Below are 19267 nucleotides of genomic sequence, written 5' to 3' on the forward strand. Positions count from 1 at the left end.
GAAATGGATGTGCGCAAGGTAATATTATACTGGATAATAAATATATATATATATATATATATATATATAGTTAAATATATATATATATATATATATATATATATATTATATATATGAAATTATTCCGAAAGTATTCAAGTTTTAATTTACGCAGTTGCCGGTAGATGGCAGTAACACGTACCACTGAAGCCAGTTGTAGTAAACAGAGGGAATTATGAATAACCCTGTATGTGTATATATATACATATACTGAATTTGACATGGATTTGCAGGTCCCTAGTAATAGATGGATAGTGACAGAATAATATTACTTAGAAATTAATGCAAGATTTGCACTCTTTTATACTAGTTGTTTTCTTGTTTTGAGGAAATTTAAAACAAAAAGTCTTTCAGATAAGGTGATAGCCTTCAAGGGAATGATGCAAGTTATTGCTTCATTTGACAATGATAGAGTCAAAACTTAACATGAAAGGGGATTTTTGAATACGTTTTCAAAAATGATATTAAATATTAAAAAACAATCTGTCCTTTTTTTCATCTGTCTTATTTACAAATTTTGCTTGCCCTTAACACCACTTCTAAGAGATGCAAAACGATACAACAATTAAACTTGTTGAAAGCATTTTCTGATTCAGATTTGGAAGATCTAGATATTTTCATGAACCAGGATTTTTAAATGATACGGAAACTGAAGATAAAACAACTTCGAAACTTTTATTCCATTCTGTGTGTGTAGGATATTGTTTTGAAAAATAAACTTGGGGAAGATGAAGTGGAAAATCAAATTCTAGAGTAAAGTGCAAACAAAATGAAAAAGTGAAAAATTAGTTATAAAATTGAATAAGAAAGTGAAGTTTGATGATCTAACAGAATTAAAAAAACCGGCAGCAATTTTGTAAAAAGTATAATGAACGCTTGATTTTTGCTCGCTCTGATGTATTTTAAAAACTATTCCTGGAAACTATGTAGAGTATCTTGTCAATATATAATCAATTTAAGCTTTAAAAAAGTTTAAACTATTAATATATTTCACAAAATGAATTATTTTTTAATGCACTTCTAAGAGGAAATCACTTTGTTCGGTCGAAGATAAATACTGGAGCGCAGCTGTAGCGATCTTGACCACAGCCTATAAAAAATGCCCCTGTGTTCCAAAAATGAGACAACATTAAAAACGCACCTTAAATTTCTTTTTTTCAATTTCTTTTACTTAGATGTTTTTTAGAACTGAATTTATCAAATTTTAAGTTATTTGTTTAACCCCTTTTTCTTGGGCATTTAAATAGTTAAACTGTCTTAGACTATAGACATAATGCTTCAGGCAAAATACTTCATCATGTGACTTTAAATTCTGTATAGAAACAACGATAAAAAAGGACAGAATGATATTATTTTGGACTTACCAATGAGGTCTACTTGTTGATTTTACAACTGGGGTAAAACCTTCATGGAACAACAGTAGAACTTTACTAAAGTTAACAAAGGTGAACACAACACGCTGAAAGAAAAATATACATAATTTAAATTATTTCACTACTTATAGATACACAATCTTAAAATAAATAACAAAAAATAGAAAAAGTCTGCTTAAACGTACTTACACCATATTCAATTATTTAATTATCATACAATAGAAAAGCCAACTATGTTTTTGTGCAATTTTTACTATATTTTTGATATTAGTTTTGCTGACGTAGAAAAAACTGTCTCGACATAATTTATGTTTTAGCTTACAAAATTACATTTTCTTTACAACAAATGAAAAAAAAACACTTTGTGTAATTACTTTTATCTATTGTATATAGTTTTTTTTTAATAAAATATCTATAAAATAGTTTGATTGATGGATTTTGATGCGAAAACATCCACCCTCGAAATTTTCTACACGTTTCCATTCATCAGTATTAGTAGACAAGAAAAAATCACACACAAAAAACCGATGAAGTAAAAAAAAAAAACACTTTTTCAAAGGTTTTTTCCTTGTGAAGAAAAAAAATCGAAACAAAGGAAGAGAAGTAAAGTATTGAAGTCACAAAGTCTAAGGTAGGCTGTAGAAATTGAAGGAAGCGAAAAAGCTGTTGCCAACACCAAGGAGTAATAAAAATCTGTAAAAGAAAGGAAGAGACTGCGAGAACAATTACGGAAAAGAAAGGGAAATATATATATCGGTCAACACTTTCCATTTAGAAGATTGCAGGCGGTTGGATTTAAAAGTAATCGCAAGTAGTAGGGTGCAGAATTTTTTCCCTCGCTTTTGTGTCGGCATTTTGTCAGTATTAAGACTAGTAGGTGAGGTTTCTAAGGGTATCTTCATGCTGACATAGAAAGGCAGCCATTTTTGAATACATTTTAGTTGCTATTGAACTAAAATAAATAAATGGATAAAGTTTAATATGCTGACCATGAGTTTTTGCTGCTAAAAATAAAGAATAACATGTTAACAAAATCATTTATTGAGCTTTCACTAAAAGGCCGGGATAGCCTAGATTGTAGGGCGTTAATCTCGTGTTCGTGATAACGTGTGTTCAAATCCCAACTGTCGAATAAAATCCCCATGCATTAAATGATGACTGATGCGCGCTAAATCTGTCGGGATCACAAAGTCCTCCAAGTTCCCATAGCAAATCAATATCTCGGGGAATACTAAATTGGATATTGATCAAAATTACGATCTGCGGATAAAGATGTGTGATGAAGTATGATCGGGCTTTCCCTGTAAAACAGGCTGTAACGGGTGTGTGGCTGAAGTTGTACTCTTGACCATGGAAGGCGCTACTGTAAAAAAACAGAAACGTACCCTCTGCCTTAACAAATTGCTTGATTTCCCACGCAGACTTGCTGATATTAGCAAGTGGCTTTAATAACAACAAAAGCAACAATATTCGTCAAAGGCGTGGTTCCATTCAAGCATCACTTTCTGTGGTCAGTGAGTGGGTGGGTGATCAATTTGATTAGCATGAGATCGAACCAAGAATGCGCAGTATCGGTATTCATTAAACTCTTCTTCCCTATCGGTTCTTGTTATACGGTAAAATGTTCGCACCAGTCGTCAAGTTACTAAAGCGGAAAGAACCATCCTTCTGCAGAAGATAAAACATGTGATGGCATGTCTTTGGATCATCCTCAGTATTTTTCCCAAGACCATTACCAACAGCCCATTTTGCAGCCTCAGTTCAACGAACATAAAGTACTACTATCGCATTCATCATTAGTGAATGCTGATTACAACTCTCAGTATGAAGCGAAGTAATATGATGTTTTTTAAAAATATTTATTCAACATTAATTATTAGCTCATGCTGAATATCACCACAATGAATTGATTTTTTTTTATCAGATGCCCTTAAATAGTCACAGAAATCTAAGATTCTTTTAAAAAGTCAAAAGTTCTTTATGAAGCACAATCTTTTTTCACACTTCAGAAATTCAAATTTATTCATATCTTTTCGCGTAAATAAATCGTGGTATACAAGTTATATGAAACTGAAAAGTTCACGATTGATCACAAGTGTTTATGTTGGACATTTTTCGTATGCGACCGATTTGTAATTGGGAAGGTTACATCCAAGTAAAAAATATCCTACAGATATTTTTATTTTATATTTTGCAGTATATTAGTACATGAAGCTACTAAGAAACTTATTTATTAAAAAAGGTAACTCATAAATATTTCGTGTTGTCGGTGAGTTTTCAAAATATTAGAACTTCTTGAATTTTGAACTTCATATGCATTATAATACAGTGTTTTAAAAACTCTAAAACACGCAAAATTAATTTTACAGACAGGAAAAAATTCCTCTTGATTAGAATACAATGCGATTTCAAATATGTCAATTTAAATAGTTCCAATGAGTTGTTTCCATTTGGTACCATTGTGACTCAGACAATTTATACTTTCTATTTTAGGCAGTGAAAAAGTTTTATTTAAAATTTGTGTACATTAAGTTTAAAAAAAGAAATTTTATTAGTTATACAATAATATTCGGCATATTTATTTTCTAAATTTAATGTCATAAAATGTAATGTTTGTTTTTTGGTATAAAATATGTTCAATTAAAACAGTACCAATGAGTTGTTTCCATTTGGTACCACTGTAACTTAGGACAATTTATGCTTTCTATTTTAGGGGGTGAAAAGGCTTTATTTAAAATTCGTTTGTGCTCAAAAAACATGTTGCTAAATAAAACGTATGCGTCTTTAAAGGTGGTCTTTCTCAAAATTTGACTATAGATGTTAAAGCTAAAAATTAAGATGGGAAAATTGTTTTAGGGTCCAACCTGCTTCCCAACACTTCTGTTTATTTCAATAAATATTTCATAAATATTATGCTATATCCGAGAAAAAAATAATTTTCGCTTCAAAGTTGACGTAAAAGAAAGGGCGGCAGGTTCCGACCATTTGAACCTGAAGCTTCTTATCAGAATGATAGTACGTGAATGATGAAAAAAAGAAACAGTTAAGAAGCATGAAAAGGATTAAAAAAAGAAAATGACATTGAATAAACATTAAAAATAACATTAAATGTGATTTTAACATTCTAAGCATCTGATGATATATTCACTGATTTGTTTAGAAAACAAACAAGAAATTATCCAGAAAATATAAATTGTATTCTGCGTAAAATCTCATGAATTATCATACATCAAGCACTTTTTAAGTAAGCAGTGCAACCATGAATCCGTTAATTTTTTTATTTTATAAATTGCCGAGTTTTATCTATATCAAGGCACAATCCTCAGAAAATTACAAATGTAATTATTTACTAACATGACTCATTTGTTCGTGACTTTACCAATTTCTAATAGTTAAAAACAAAAATTTTTAAATATATTATAATTTTACATTATGCCGGTTATACTTTATTATGTACCTATTAATACAATTTAAAACGGTTACATTTTTGCACTTATTTTTGTAACTCTAGTATCTGATTTTAATATAAAAACGTTCAGATCATAATGGTGACCAAATATGGAAGACTCTCCAAGCTCAGAGAATCAGTTTTCGAAATTTCAATGGCTTACTTTTAAAGCTGTATATACATTCTCATTGTGATATTTTCCTATCTAAGTTAAGGAGGAATAACAGTGAACTTTAGCTAATGTGACAGGTGAACTTTCGTAGGAAATGTTACTGCTCGATGTTGACGAGTGATTTATATTAAATGTATAACTCAAAAGTTTGGTCAAAACATCATTTTAAGCAATGTTATTTTATTAGTTCAAAGAGTGCCTAAATGTTCATCATACGTGCTTACTCTAAACTCCTTTTTATATTCACATATGCATATTCTAAAGTCATATTTAGATTCGTATATCAGAAATCATTTGGGGATTATCATATGCATACTCATTCATGACAAAATATGCATATAATAGACAAAATCATTTTAAGATTAAAATATTTGTTAAAATTAGTAAGCAAAAAACGTATTAAAATTATATTACAAAAAGTAAACATTTTTACCATCTTCTTCATGCATAACGTGTACTGAAATATCGAGGTAAGATTCATATAAGGTTCTCAACATATTTTGAAATTTTTTTTAATTTATCTGAGACTTTAACGATTTTTTTTGTCTTAGATTTTAATAAGATCATTATTTCAGTATTCAATATATAAGCTCTCACTATTCAATTAAAAGAAAAAGTGCATAAAATAGTTAATGCAATATTTATAGTTAATTTCTCAATATCTAAATTCAATTTTCTGAAAGTTCTAAAAATCAATTTTAGACAAGTTTATGAAACTAACTTTCATATATGTTCACTTTGAAATTATACGGATGTTTGCTTCCTAGTGTTTCAATCAATTAACTGTTTAGTTAAAACGTTAAACTATTTTAGAATATGTTTTCAAAATGGTTTTTGTTTACTATGTTTTTACAGTTTCAGGAATGATTAAATTAAAATAGTATTGTCCCAATAAAGTGGAAGTAAAATAATAACATCTTATAATATTTTTAGCTTTATGTATAATAGAAAATTATTACATTTACTCTCAACCTATTTTTTATACTAATCACACATCAATTATAAAAAAATTTAATATAAAATGCTTTATTTTTCTATGGGGCAAACTGGTGGAAACAAAAAAGAAATTATAGAACAAAATATTTCAAGTGATAAAATTAAGCAATTTAAATTATTGTATTGCCGCAACATGTCACTAATTATCGCTATTTTCTAACGATATAGCGATATAAAAACTCTTAAATAGCTCAATATGATTCTTGACTATAGATAATGAAAAAATATCGAATATGTCATTTACACTTTCAAACGTTCTGTGTCAACACGAAAATTTCCAAAGCTCTCTGATACCACTACACTATAAAAATATTTTAGTGTATTTCTACGCCAAAACTATTGGCAACTACAGTACACCAAAATGGTGATGCACTACACCAAATACCAAGGATAATTCTACTGTAGTGAAACACCAAGAATTTTCTTTTATACTTTTTGGTGTACAGTATCCACCACCATTTTTGTTATTCAGCAACATTAAAATGTATAGTTCCAGTTTGATAAGATAAACATTCGAGATAGTAAAGTTGTTTTTACGATACAATATAAAGTCAGAATCATTAACTTAGGATGCATATATACAGGGTTATTCATAATTCTCTCCGCCTGTAAACGCCATTTTTCTTTACAACAACTGGCTTCAGTGGTACATGTTACTGCCATCTACCGGCAACTGCTTAAATTAAAACTTAATTAAATTTCATATGTTCTTTTTTGCCATATTCGTCTTCGTTTTTTTTACTATAACGCTTCGAAACCTCGGAGGGAATTATGAATAACCCTGTATAATATTTCAAGAACTCTTGAAGCAAATTGAAAAATTTTAGCACACAATTTTAAAAGTCGCTTATCAAAATATAATTTCAAGCAAAGAATAGCTTTAAATATTCATTGTTTATTTTATTTAATAATATTCGATAATATTTTGAATTCTAAGATATACAGTTTTTATACCATTTTAAAGATTTTACATGGCAGTATTTTAAATTACGGATAAATCGGTCGAATAGTTCTTGAGAAATCAATTTCTAAAGAAACCATTATTTTAAAATTTGAATTTTTAGGAATTTTTCGAAAGATTTCGCACAAATTTTGTGTTTTGCCATGTAAAATTATTTTCCTTAAAATGATGTTTAAAATTCCATACCTTACGTTTTTTTCATCTATTTAAAAATAGAATAATTAAAAATAATAAATATTTACTAAAAGTTATACTTTGCATGAAATTATCTTTGGATGAACGAATTTTATAATTAAGCGCAAAATATTTTTCAAATGCACTTAAAAATATCTTGAACAACGGCGAAATACGCAAAAAATAAAATTAACATTACGAGATTCAAACCTATAACCGTTCTCCTATTCGAATTATGGGGATCCTACTTTCCAGATTGCGCGGCTACATCCTATATTTTGGGGGTCAGAAATCTAAAATCGTTATAAAAAAGATATGTTTATTCAGAGAAAGTACGTTTCTGAGTATCTTTTTATAACTTAAAATACCATCTGCACTAATTAATAAGGTTATTTGAGGTCACACCCTCGAACCTGAAGATCCGATCATTTGATCAAAATTTAAGCAGGATAGTACGTTTTTTATTTCACACACTGTACATCTCTCCTCGTGCTTTTCTATTTGTAGAATATAAGTGACACAATTTCTGTTTCCAATTAGCGAAACTTTTTTTGTAGGAGTGTTTTCCTGTCAAAAGGAGAAAGCAAAGTGCTCGAGTAAAAAATAACCGGAAATATTTTCACGGGAATTTATTTTATTTAATTTGCCAAAGTTTGGAGTAAGATTTTATTAGTTAAGTTAAAGTCCTGGTTTAAATTTCAACAGAGTGATTAAGATTCTTCGCATCACAAAGATTCGTTTTACTTAAAATTTATTATATTAAGAATGATTTTAATTTTTTAATAAAGTGTTGTATTGCTTAAAATTTTAAATTTAATGTTAATTTATTTATTAAAAATTTTTTAAGTATTTTTAATTAAAAAAATCTCATAAAACTGTTTATAGACAAATTAGCAATTAAACAAATGTTTGACAAGTTAATTTACAGATTGCAATAATTGAGGAGGTTACAGAGAAAATGTTTGAAATTTCATTTTAGTTATTTCTGTTCGAATAATCCGAAACGAAAATAAAAATAAATAAAAAAGGATTTTTAGAATCAAAATTTAAAATTTTTGTTCTAGAATACAATAATCAAAACGCATTCTAAAATCCAATTATCAAAATTTGAAATTCTGATCTGTGGAACTTAATAATTATAACGGCAGAATTAGAATAAAAGGAATCATCATATTATTTTAATGTAAGTTAATTTATCTCCATATTTTTATGATACTAATTTTATTAGCTTCATTTATTAGTTTAATATTATCAGAATATAGTGATAAACAATTATTGCCTTACATTTCTTTCAAAGTTATTATTTTATCCCATTGTGATAAAATAAATGCAAGGTAGTGTTTATATAACGGAATAAGAATATGATCAATTTGAATCTGAGCATGAGTCCCAATACGGTAAGGCTAATCGTGTGAGGAATTTTTCACGTAAAGTAATCCGAGTATTTATTTTTACTTAGAAAGTCCTACACTGTAAGAAGTTCCGGATAAAATTACTGTATAAAGTAGTGACAATTTGGGAGTATCATTCGTAAAATCCATTTTTAGTGTAAAATATTATACTGTAATTTTTACAGTAATACTTATTTAATTAGAATAATTCAGTGATTTCACGGTACTTATTACTGTAGAAATTACTATAAATCAGATTTTTTGTTTCATAAATATGTTCCAGTAAAAATGGATTTTACAGAAAAAATTACTGGTACCCTTAGTGTCGGTACTTTATACCGCAATTTGATATGGAATTTTTTACAGAGCATACGAATTAAAGTTTGTTCCGATATTTGTCTCAAAAGTTTTCCTTGTTTTCTGGATAAAGTTCACAATCCCAAAAGAGCCAACCAGGTGGTCGAGTGGTTAGCGTGCCTGACTGCAAAGCCAATGGCTGCGGGTTCGAATCCCGCTCGGGGCATGGATGTTTCTCTCTCTCTGCGTTGTCTTCTGATGCGTGAATGTATGAATGAGTGTTTGTGGCAGTGTGACATGGATAATATTGCTCGCCTCTGTGACTTTGGTTCACAGGTGCCCACTGGATAACTATAAATGAGGAACACTTCCGGTATCTTCTAACGTGAAGAATGAGAGTTCAGTGCCTGCCGTTATTTAAAAAAAAAAAAAAAAATCACGAAAGAAAGAAAAAAAGTTGAGCCAAAATGCAAACTATGATAATAATTATTAACATTATTAATTATGAATGTTACAATGTTTATGTTAAACTATACAAATAGGCTATTACATCACAAATTATGCAATAACTAAAATCTATAATCACATTAGAAATATTAATGCTTCACTGGCAAAGCACATACCGTTAACTAACACCACTCCTTTTCATTAAAACTAAAAGTCACTATTAATCTACCTCAATCTAATTTGCGTTAATGCTAATAACTTCTAGTTAAAAACATAAAACCGAGGGAAGAAATAAGTGATGAAAAGACCAATCAAGATGCATATTGTTCAGTGACGTACTACACACGTTCAGCTAACAAATGCTGATGACAGCCTGCTTCTAACCTTTACTGAAAAGGTACAGGAAACACCTGTTTCTCGACGGGCTGGTCGATACATCGGAAATTAATCAGTTTCGGTCAATGATAACTAGCTAGCTCAACCACCCCCGCTTTTCACCATCCACTCACTTTCCTGTTCAAAGGGGGCTTCCCTTCCTCACCTGCCCCGTGGTCGAGCGGTCTACTCCAGGCGGAAATTAATATTTTGTGTTATGTGCAGAAACTATGCCGCCTGATTGGTTCGGTTGGTTTCACGGGTGTGCGAGTCTGTCTATTATTAACCGAAGCATATTATTTTATTCAATGGAACATTTCATAATACGTGAGCTTTGTGAAGAGTTTTCTAAAGCTATCTCAAAAGATTTAAAACCTGAAGTTGAAAGTTATTCGATTTTTTTAAACTCTATATACAATGATTTCGAATTTTTTCTTCTAATTTCAATCCATTTCACAATTTATTTGTAGTGATACTATTTTAAATAAATTTTAAATTTTATTTTAAGTTATGTTAACTGTAATGAATTTTAAACTTTGATGAATTTTAATGAATTTTAAACATAACTGTAATGAATTTTAAACATTGATTACATGTTTCATTGAACTTTAAGCTTTCATTGCATTATTAATATTTTCAATGATTTGTAAACTTGTTTTGTATTGATATTATTTTTAATCTTTTCAAAACTTTTTATTGCGTAACAATTTTCAATAATTCTGAAAAAAATCTTTGAATGGATGTTTTAAATGATTTTTTTTAACCAAAATACGAAATTGTGGAAATAAAACCTTTTCTTTTACTTTAAAAAATAATAACAAGACAACTATAGAAAAAAATCGTGATATATAAAAATTGTATTTACCTTTCTTTCATAAAATTGAATAATATACATCCATAAAAATTTTACTGAATACTAAAACACTCCAAACAATAGGAGTTATTTTTAACCGTTTGATTAAACATTTGCTCTCTTTCTTTTCCTGTAAGTTGCTTTTTCTATGAGTGCAGAAGATTTCTGATTAAATCAAAATATTTAAAATCAGTTCCAATATAAAATCAAAAAGAATGATGGTTAAAGAGTTTTTCGGTCACAGATTTTCTGTAGATAGAATGTTTAAGTATTTAAAAATCTCTTGGGTTTAATAGAACATTTATATATATAATTATAAACCAATTGAACGATTGAACCCCAGAAAGGACTGGATGTTTCAACAAGATTCTGCACCATCGCACCGAGCCAAGACATCTCAGGTTTGGCTTCATGTCAATCGTCCGAACGTTATTAAGCACAGAAGATTAAATATCCTCTTCACCGGATTCGAATACTTTAGACTATTGTATTTGGAGAATTTTAAACTCTAAAGCTAATGTTAAGCTGCAGAGAAATTTGGACTATCTCAGAGCTTCTTTATATCGTGAAAGAGACAAATTTCCTCTTAAGTTGATTCATGCTGCCATTGATGGAAAATGGCGTAAGAGATCATTTTTATTAGTCGATAAGCTCGGTAGTTGATCAAGGTAAACTTTGGTCTGTAGTGCTCATTATACTTGTGTGTTTATCCTTTTCTATTTTATATCTGAACAATGAAATGATTCGATATTTGCAACAGTATTTTGGTATTTTGTAGCTACTGATATAGTGTTAAATTTTCAATAAATAATCAATAAATCAATAATTGCATGGAAATGAATGTTCATTAAATCACAAAACAATATAGAATATGCTTTAAAAAAAATAAAAAAAATAAGATAGTAAAAGTAAAATAGGAAAATAAGATTATTTATAGAATTCTCCTGTTCTTAAAATTTACTTTTCTGCTTCATTTAAAATACTATAATCAACATAACAATAAGCATTTAGTTAAAAATTCATTCTATTTAAATTTTTTTAAACAAAACCAATAAAAATCACAGATCATATCTGTTTATTTCTTAAAAAAATAATTACGAAACGTTGAACAAGGGTCAGGATGACAATTTAAAGTTAGACAATTTAGCATACGTCTATTAAATAAGTGCAAAACTGCATTTAAATAAAAATGCAAATTGTATTAGAAACTTATAAATATGAAAATGAATTTAATTGGCGCTAAAACTAAAATATATTAGAAATGTATCAAATATGCGACACAAAAATATTTAAACATAATATAAAGCTGATTTAAATTTTAGATTTTAATGTTGATTATAAAACAGAATTTAAAAATTTTGAAAAAAAATGGTTAATCGATAATTTAATTGTTTTTTACCATCAAGTAGAAAAATAACAATAAAAAGACAGCATTCAATTTTTTAACTTCAAGAGAAATCGTTTATCGACTGTTTACACCCTTTACATTTAAAAAATCAGAATATCCACAACTGTGCCTGTAACCATTGAGAATCGAGCTCACGTTTTTTGAAGACGGGAACTAAGCCATGTGATGAAGATTACTATTTCATATTTTTATTTTCCATCATCGGCCTAATAATCTTATAGTAATAAATGTGTGGTGAACACCCTAGGAAGACACTTAGTTCCTTGAAGCTGAGTCCATACTTTGGCCGAAAGGTATATATCGATCTCCTGACTGGCTGGACGTGGTCCGAATCCCAGCGTTAACATCACAATATTTCCTTAACACGTGATGGGTTAACAATGTCTCGTACTTCTTAATTGGTGACCCTGGACTATTGATATATGAAACTAACTCTCACTCTACACATACATGGCAGCACTACAATGCTGTTTAACACCAGAATAGACTAGTATTTCCCCGCTCTCACGATAGCTGGCACCACTAGATAAACTAATTAAGCCATACTTCACGGATCATTTGACAAAGCATAACACAACCACAACCCAACACCAATATTTATTGCCCAGCGAAAAGTCTAACATGACCTAATTTCAATGATTAGTTAAATTTCGTTGTTGTGGCTTTGAAACCATGCAGCTGTTGCAAGTGGTTACAAAACATTATAGTATTTACGGTTCCTTTAACCATACCAGTTTTAAAAGATTCTATGCCCGTAAAGGCAAAAAAAGGTTACGAACCGTAAATATTATGGTTAATTGGATGGACAGACTGTCACCGAATATTTAACCGAAATTATAGAATGAAATTCTAACAGTGTATAGATGACATGCATCACTAAATTTTTTTAACTGATAAAAGAATAAAAATGAAAAAGATTTAACAAATTAGATTTTTTCTTTTTTCCTTTTATAGTACAATACATTATTAGACAGAATGAAATAGAAAAGAGTAAATAAAAATATGCAGAAACACTTTTTACGAACAATAGAACTAAAATGTAAGACTTGGAAATTAAAAGATTTGGAATCGATTGGAATTTTTTTCATACATAAATTTGTTATAGTAGTTAAGAACAGCAAACTCAAGCCGTAACATCATTTGTTGTTTTCAAATTCATACAAAATTAGAACTTATCTAAAATGTTTCCTTTTTAAGTATTTCATACAACTTAATTTTTTTTAAATTCAGTAAAAAAACAAGAAAAAACTAATATTTTTCCTTATATTTTTCAAAATATAAAAGTTAGTTAAATATTTAAAATTAATCTAAAAATAAAATAAAATTATAATAAAAAATGCTTTTTTTTAACTTCATAGCATTTGTCGTTTTCAAATTTATCTAAAATGCATGTTTTTTTCTATAATTCTTTTGTAAAACAAATATAATGCATACATTTTACGTACTAAGGAGAAAAAAAAATTGTTGTCACATTCCGAAGTCAATAAACAAGTAGATCAATAAACATTTCATTAGTTTACACACGAATTCACCCAACCACAAATTCTCTCTTTCAATTCTACGATGAATCAGTGAATCGCTTTCTCATTTATATGCCGATTTATAGATTCATGTTTTATTTAAAAGAAGCATTGTTACACTCATTCACTGAGTCAAGGAGTCAATAATGCACAGATTCATTTATTCGCCAAAATTAGGATTCTTTAATTCACCCACTTACTGATTCGCTTCTTTTGATCTCTTATTCTTGTCTTCCTTTATTCTCGCATTTTTGTCTTTCTTAATTCCCCCTTTCTTCCCTCATTCACTCGCTGTAGCAATATTCTTTCGGAAAAATGGTTGACACAACAACGTACTATTCATATTAATTATTAAATAATAGTTGCATATGAGTTTTTTTTACTTGCAGAGCAATATTTTTTTTAAATTTCTTAAAAACATCTGTAGTGGAAGTGGCAGTTTTGAATGTACAAAATTTTAGATTTAATATCAGTTTTTTTAAAGCAATAGCAATGTTTGCCTAAATTTTAATATTATTAAACAACATGTCCAAAAGTAAAAGTAATAGTAATATGAGATTTTTCGCGTTTAAATTTATACAATTACTGTTCTCTATTATAATATTTCTTCAATAAACTTAGAACTTCGAGGAACAAGGTATAAACTTATATTCTAAATAAAAATGGAACTTTTAGTTTAAAAACAATTTATGGTCAATTAAAGAAAGCAGCTCTTAATGAGTAAATGTGGTTCGTAAAAAGTTTTCTAATGTTCTTAAAAATACTAAAATATCACGAAAACCTCTTATAAGCTCTTGAATTGTATTATTATATCACTTCGTTATAGATAAATACTGAATAAAATGAAAGAAAGAATAAATAACTGCCAGCAGCTTAGCAAATTTTGTAGACTTTTTTTAAATACTTGAAGCAAGCAACTAAAATTTAAGATAGTGACAGTTTTGACGGTAAAAAATGGTCTTAAAAAATACTAAAATATCACGAAAACCTTCTTTTCTTTTATAAGCTCTTGAATTGTATTATTATATCAGTTCTTTACAGATAAATACTGAATAAAATCAAGGAAAAAATAAATAACTACCAACAGCTTAGCAAATTTTGTAGACTTTTTTTAAATACTTGAAGCAAGCAACTAAAATTTAAGATAGTGACAATTTTGACGATAAAAAATATTCCTAAAAAATGCTTAAATATCACGAAAACCTTCTCTTATAAGCTCTTGAATTGTATTATTTCATCAGTTTTTTATAGATAAATACTGAATAAACTGAAAGAAAGAATAAATAGCTACCAACAGCTTAGTAAATTTTGTATAGTATCTTTTTTAAATACTTGAAGCAAGCAACTAAAATTTAAGATAGTGACAATTTTGACGGTAAAAAAAAATGACTAAGCTTATAAAAAGTTTATCCACAAAAATACTCCATCTTTCTGTCATAGGCTTAATTAATCCGAGACGGGAGTGTTATATCTTGAAGTGTCATGGACCTAGCGAGTTATAATAATACGAAAGGCGTAGTGGCGAGTAAAGACAATTAAGTGCCAATAAAACAGCTGGCGTTCGAGAAATGACATGGACAATATCAGATATCCGCATAGCCTGTCAGAAATTATTTCTTGTTACGAGGCTATATATGGAGTTATTTCTCTCGTCTTTGAAAGGAAATTTATAAACTTAATGTTATGGATATTGCTATGCCATAGAATTTTTTTTTATGCAAAAGTTTCAAAATTGTTTCAGAAAGTTGCCTTTGGAAAGAATATAAACGATTAAAAGATGTATTCTGAAGGTTAAACTAGAAAAAATTAAAATTAGTTTTTAAAAATGTGCTTCAGAGTCTGTTTACAAATGAATACAAAACAAAAAGAAACAGATTTCTTTGGCTGTTTTAAGCCGGATTTTTCATTTCTTTGAATATTTTCAATGAAATTAATCCAAGGAAAAAATCTCAGGGATATTGCAAATTTAATGGGATGTAACAGTAACTCCTATATCGCAAGAAGCATTTGATTGCAATATAGTTATCCAGCCGTGCTGGCTCAAGGAATAGAGGGTTCGCCTTCCAGTGAGGTGATCTGGGTTCGAATCTCAGCGATGCCTGGTCGATACGAAATTCGCACCCGGCTCGCACCGACCACAGTGCTGATGCAAAAATATCCTCAGTGGTAGACGGATTATTGGTGAGAATCTCCCTTGCCGTCAGCCTAACCGTGGGAGGTTTTCATGGTTTTCCTCTCCATGTAACGTAAATGCGATCATTGGCTGTTGGTGTTTGCTATAAGGTTACCTGCTATCTGGTATTTCTTTCGAAACTAGAGAGCAACTAAATAGTTATTCTTAGTGTTTCCTCTTTCATAAACTCTGTTTTTGACAATGATGAAATGTGGTGCCGTGGTGGCTCAGAGGATAGACCACTCACCTTCGAAATTGCTCCAGGTTCGAATCCCAGCTATGCCTGATAGAAACGAATTCTGCATCCGACTCGCACCGACCTCAGTATGGAAATAAAATATCCTCAGTGGTAGCTAATTGATCATGGTTTAGAGTCTCCTTGGCTTCAGGTTAATCGTGGGCGATTGTCCACTCCATGTAACGCAAATGCGGGTTAGTTCCATCAAAAAGTCTTCCACGAAGGCGAATTTCTCCCAATACTTCCATGAGTTCCCTTGTTTTCTGGATTGGGTTCGAAATTACAAGGCTACGGAGTTGAACATTTGTAATCGAAAACCCAAAATTGGGTTGGCTGTTCAATGACGGTTATTAAATGAAATAAAAAATATGTTTATAGTTGGCGCACTGCATAATTAAGAATTAAATCACGCCTTCATGTCCAGGACACGTACAAAAATATCTCTCATTAAAACTTCCATAACCATTAACATTATTCGCATGGTGTTTTCATCACCGTACTTTAAAAAATATTCCGTGAATACCGTTCTAAATATGCATTTTTAGAAACCTAACCGAAAATGAAAATAGAAAAGTTTACAGATTGGGGATCACAAAACAATTTCCAAGCTAGGAAGGGAAAAAATTGCAGCAAATGAAGGGGGATGTAATAAACAACAAGACATAACATAAAAAACAAGATTTGATTGCGGAAGTAAGCAAAGAGAAGGTAAAAGGTGATTGTTTAAAAACCTTCAGTTTTAATCTCCATCAAACTAACTTGTTTTGAGGTTTAATACATCCACTTTGCTGTTCTGTGATTTATCTGATTTTGAGTTAGATATTCATTTGATATTCATTTCTTTCCCAGTTAGATATTCTTTTGTGACCTCCAATGTTCTTACTTCTTCATTATATTTTGGACAAGGACTACAAATAACAACAAGTATAGGACTAAAAAAGTAACAAATACTAGGACTAAATAACAGCATGTATATCCGTGCGAAATAACATATACATAGCTTTCCTTGAGAATGAGCTTTTGATATCAAGCATAATTCGTTTTTAAATTGTTCATCCTTACCAGAGATTGTTTATCTTTACTAGACTTTATCTTTACTATCTTTGCTAGTATCTAATGCATTTTAAACATAAAAAACTTGTTACAATTTGTGATTAGTTGAGAGCAAAAATTTGCCGAAGGGAAAGAAAATAGATTGATTATAAACTTATTATTGTGGAATCAAACAGGTATTTTGTATTCGGCGGAATTGAATAATTGTAGATGTATATTCTTTTCATATAGATATTTATTAAAAGTATCTACTATACTCGAAAATTGTAGTAAATACCTAAATTGTTTGTGAAATGGAGAAGAAAAAATTATGCGGTGTTCTTTTCGTCCTGCTTTATATCTACCAACAAAAAAAGTAAATTCAATAAAATCTTTAAACTATTCCGTGAAGAAGGGGCTGTGTATCTAGTTTTAAAACTTTCCCTGGAATCTCGAATTAATTTAATTTTAAGAATCCTGGTGGTTCAATCTCATCAGTTGATTAGAATCAACTGACTTTAATAAATTGATTACAGTGCAAAAATAAATAAACAGTGTTAAAAAACTCCTAACGGATTCAATATATTTAAATGCTAGTGAAATCTTTAAATATTTCAAAATAGAATCCCTGTTAAAAATCAGCGTAATGTGTTCAATTAATTTGAAAATTGGGATTATCCAATTCAATCTTCAGTCCAATGATCAATTTCGAATCAATTTAATTTTAAAAATCCTGGTATTAGTTCAATACTCATCAGTTGATTAGAATCAACTGACTTGAATAAATATGTTAAGTTGCAAAACTAAATATCGGTTTTGAAAAAATTCTATCGGATTCAATATATTTAAATGTGAGTGAAATCTTTAAATATTTCAAAATAGTATCACTGTTGAAAATCAGCGTAAAGTGTTAAATTAAATGTGAAACTGGGATTATGCAATTCAATCTTCAGTCCAATGATCAATCTCGAATCAATTTAATTCTAAAAATCCTGGTATTAGTCCAGTATTTATCAGTTGATTAGAATCAACTGACTTTAATAAATCGGTTACGGTGCAAAAATAAATAAACGGTTTCGAAAAAATTCTATCGGATTCAATGTATTTAAATGTTAGTGAAATCTTTAAATATTTCAAAATAGAATCTTTGTTTAAAAACAGAGTTAAAAGTTCAATGAATGAACGAATTTGTACATTGAGATTATCCAATTCAATTTTAACTCAAGTCCAATGGTTTAAATTAAATGGTCCAATACAAACTTTTGAATCTAAGTGAAAATATAGTTTCGAATGGAATAATTATTTTGGCGATTGATTCAAATCATTCCAACTTCAATAGAGAGAATTTCGAACTAAATCTAAATTCACGACAAAAAGACATTAATAGAAAGATAGTTTTATTATCAATTCTTTTAACCTTTTCCGCGTCGCTTCAGATGTAGCCTACACTTATGTTCTTTTAGAAAGAATAGGGGAATTCGATCCGTATAGATGAGCACACTTTTTGGCCATTGAGGTCAAGATAAATGATAGTTCAATATGACCCTTCAAGTCCCTCAGGTGACCTCAAATTTCCCTGTCTGTCTCGACCATAGGGATTTAGAGAAAACTACTATCAATGAAACTGACACTGGCTTGATCGCCAGAAGTTCTCTTTGGTAGCCATTTTACCGCACGCGAAGAAAATCCAATAATAAATAAAATATAGGGAAAAAGTTCTTCCGTTTTCTCCCCAGAAATTGTAGAAATCTCAAGGGGTTGTCTCCACCACTGCTTCACCTGAATAGTTCCCTGATCTATGACTTGGGTCCGTTCCTTTTTTTTCTCCTCTTTTTTTCTTTAGTTTTTGTTCGATTGCAAGTTTTTTTTTTTGTATAGACTTTACCAGAAATTTCAAGAATGTTTAGAACGAATTCTTTTGAACAATACTTTACTTTAAAATGGTGTGTAATTCAACTGAAAATTAATCGTAATATTGAACAATAAAAATCTAAGTAGTATATTTGTGGGCTTAACTTTAAAAAACTGCAATGTGCATTACAACTTTGAACATAGATTTCTTTTTTTTTAATCATATTTGCAAAAAATTAAGTGTTTGTTTGTTGCAAAATTTTTTCAAATGAAGCTGTACCAAGGAACAACACTTTGTCGTCTTACGGTACAACAAAGTGTTTCACCTTGAGTGATTCGCAATTTCTAATATAAGTACCTTAAAAATTTTAATTTTGGAAAAATATAGTGCAGAGGAAAATTTCGTCTTTAGATTGCAAATCAGACTATAATTGTCGAAGGTAAGAATTAAGTTGTGAAAAGTCTTTAGTACACCCCCCTATAAATCAAAGGAATAATTAGACATATTTTGACTTTTTA

General features: G+C 29.5%; 1 protein-coding gene across 1 annotated transcript in view; it reads right to left on the reverse strand.

Moving 5' to 3' along the window:
• LOC122269131 (cytosolic carboxypeptidase 6-like) overlaps positions 1 to 19267 on the reverse strand; it is a 534894-nt gene that overhangs the window by 305917 nt on the left and 209710 nt on the right. Inside the window, exon 4 of the mRNA XM_043040819.2 lies at positions 1404 to 1498. Within this exon, the coding sequence (XP_042896753.1) occupies positions 1404 to 1498 (95 nt within the window). The remainder of the gene's footprint in view (positions 1 to 1403; positions 1499 to 19267) is intronic.

This window comes from Parasteatoda tepidariorum, chromosome 7 (genome assembly GCF_043381705.1).
Source record: "Parasteatoda tepidariorum isolate YZ-2023 chromosome 7, CAS_Ptep_4.0, whole genome shotgun sequence".
Classification (NCBI taxonomy): Eukaryota; Metazoa; Arthropoda; class Arachnida; order Araneae; family Theridiidae; genus Parasteatoda; species Parasteatoda tepidariorum.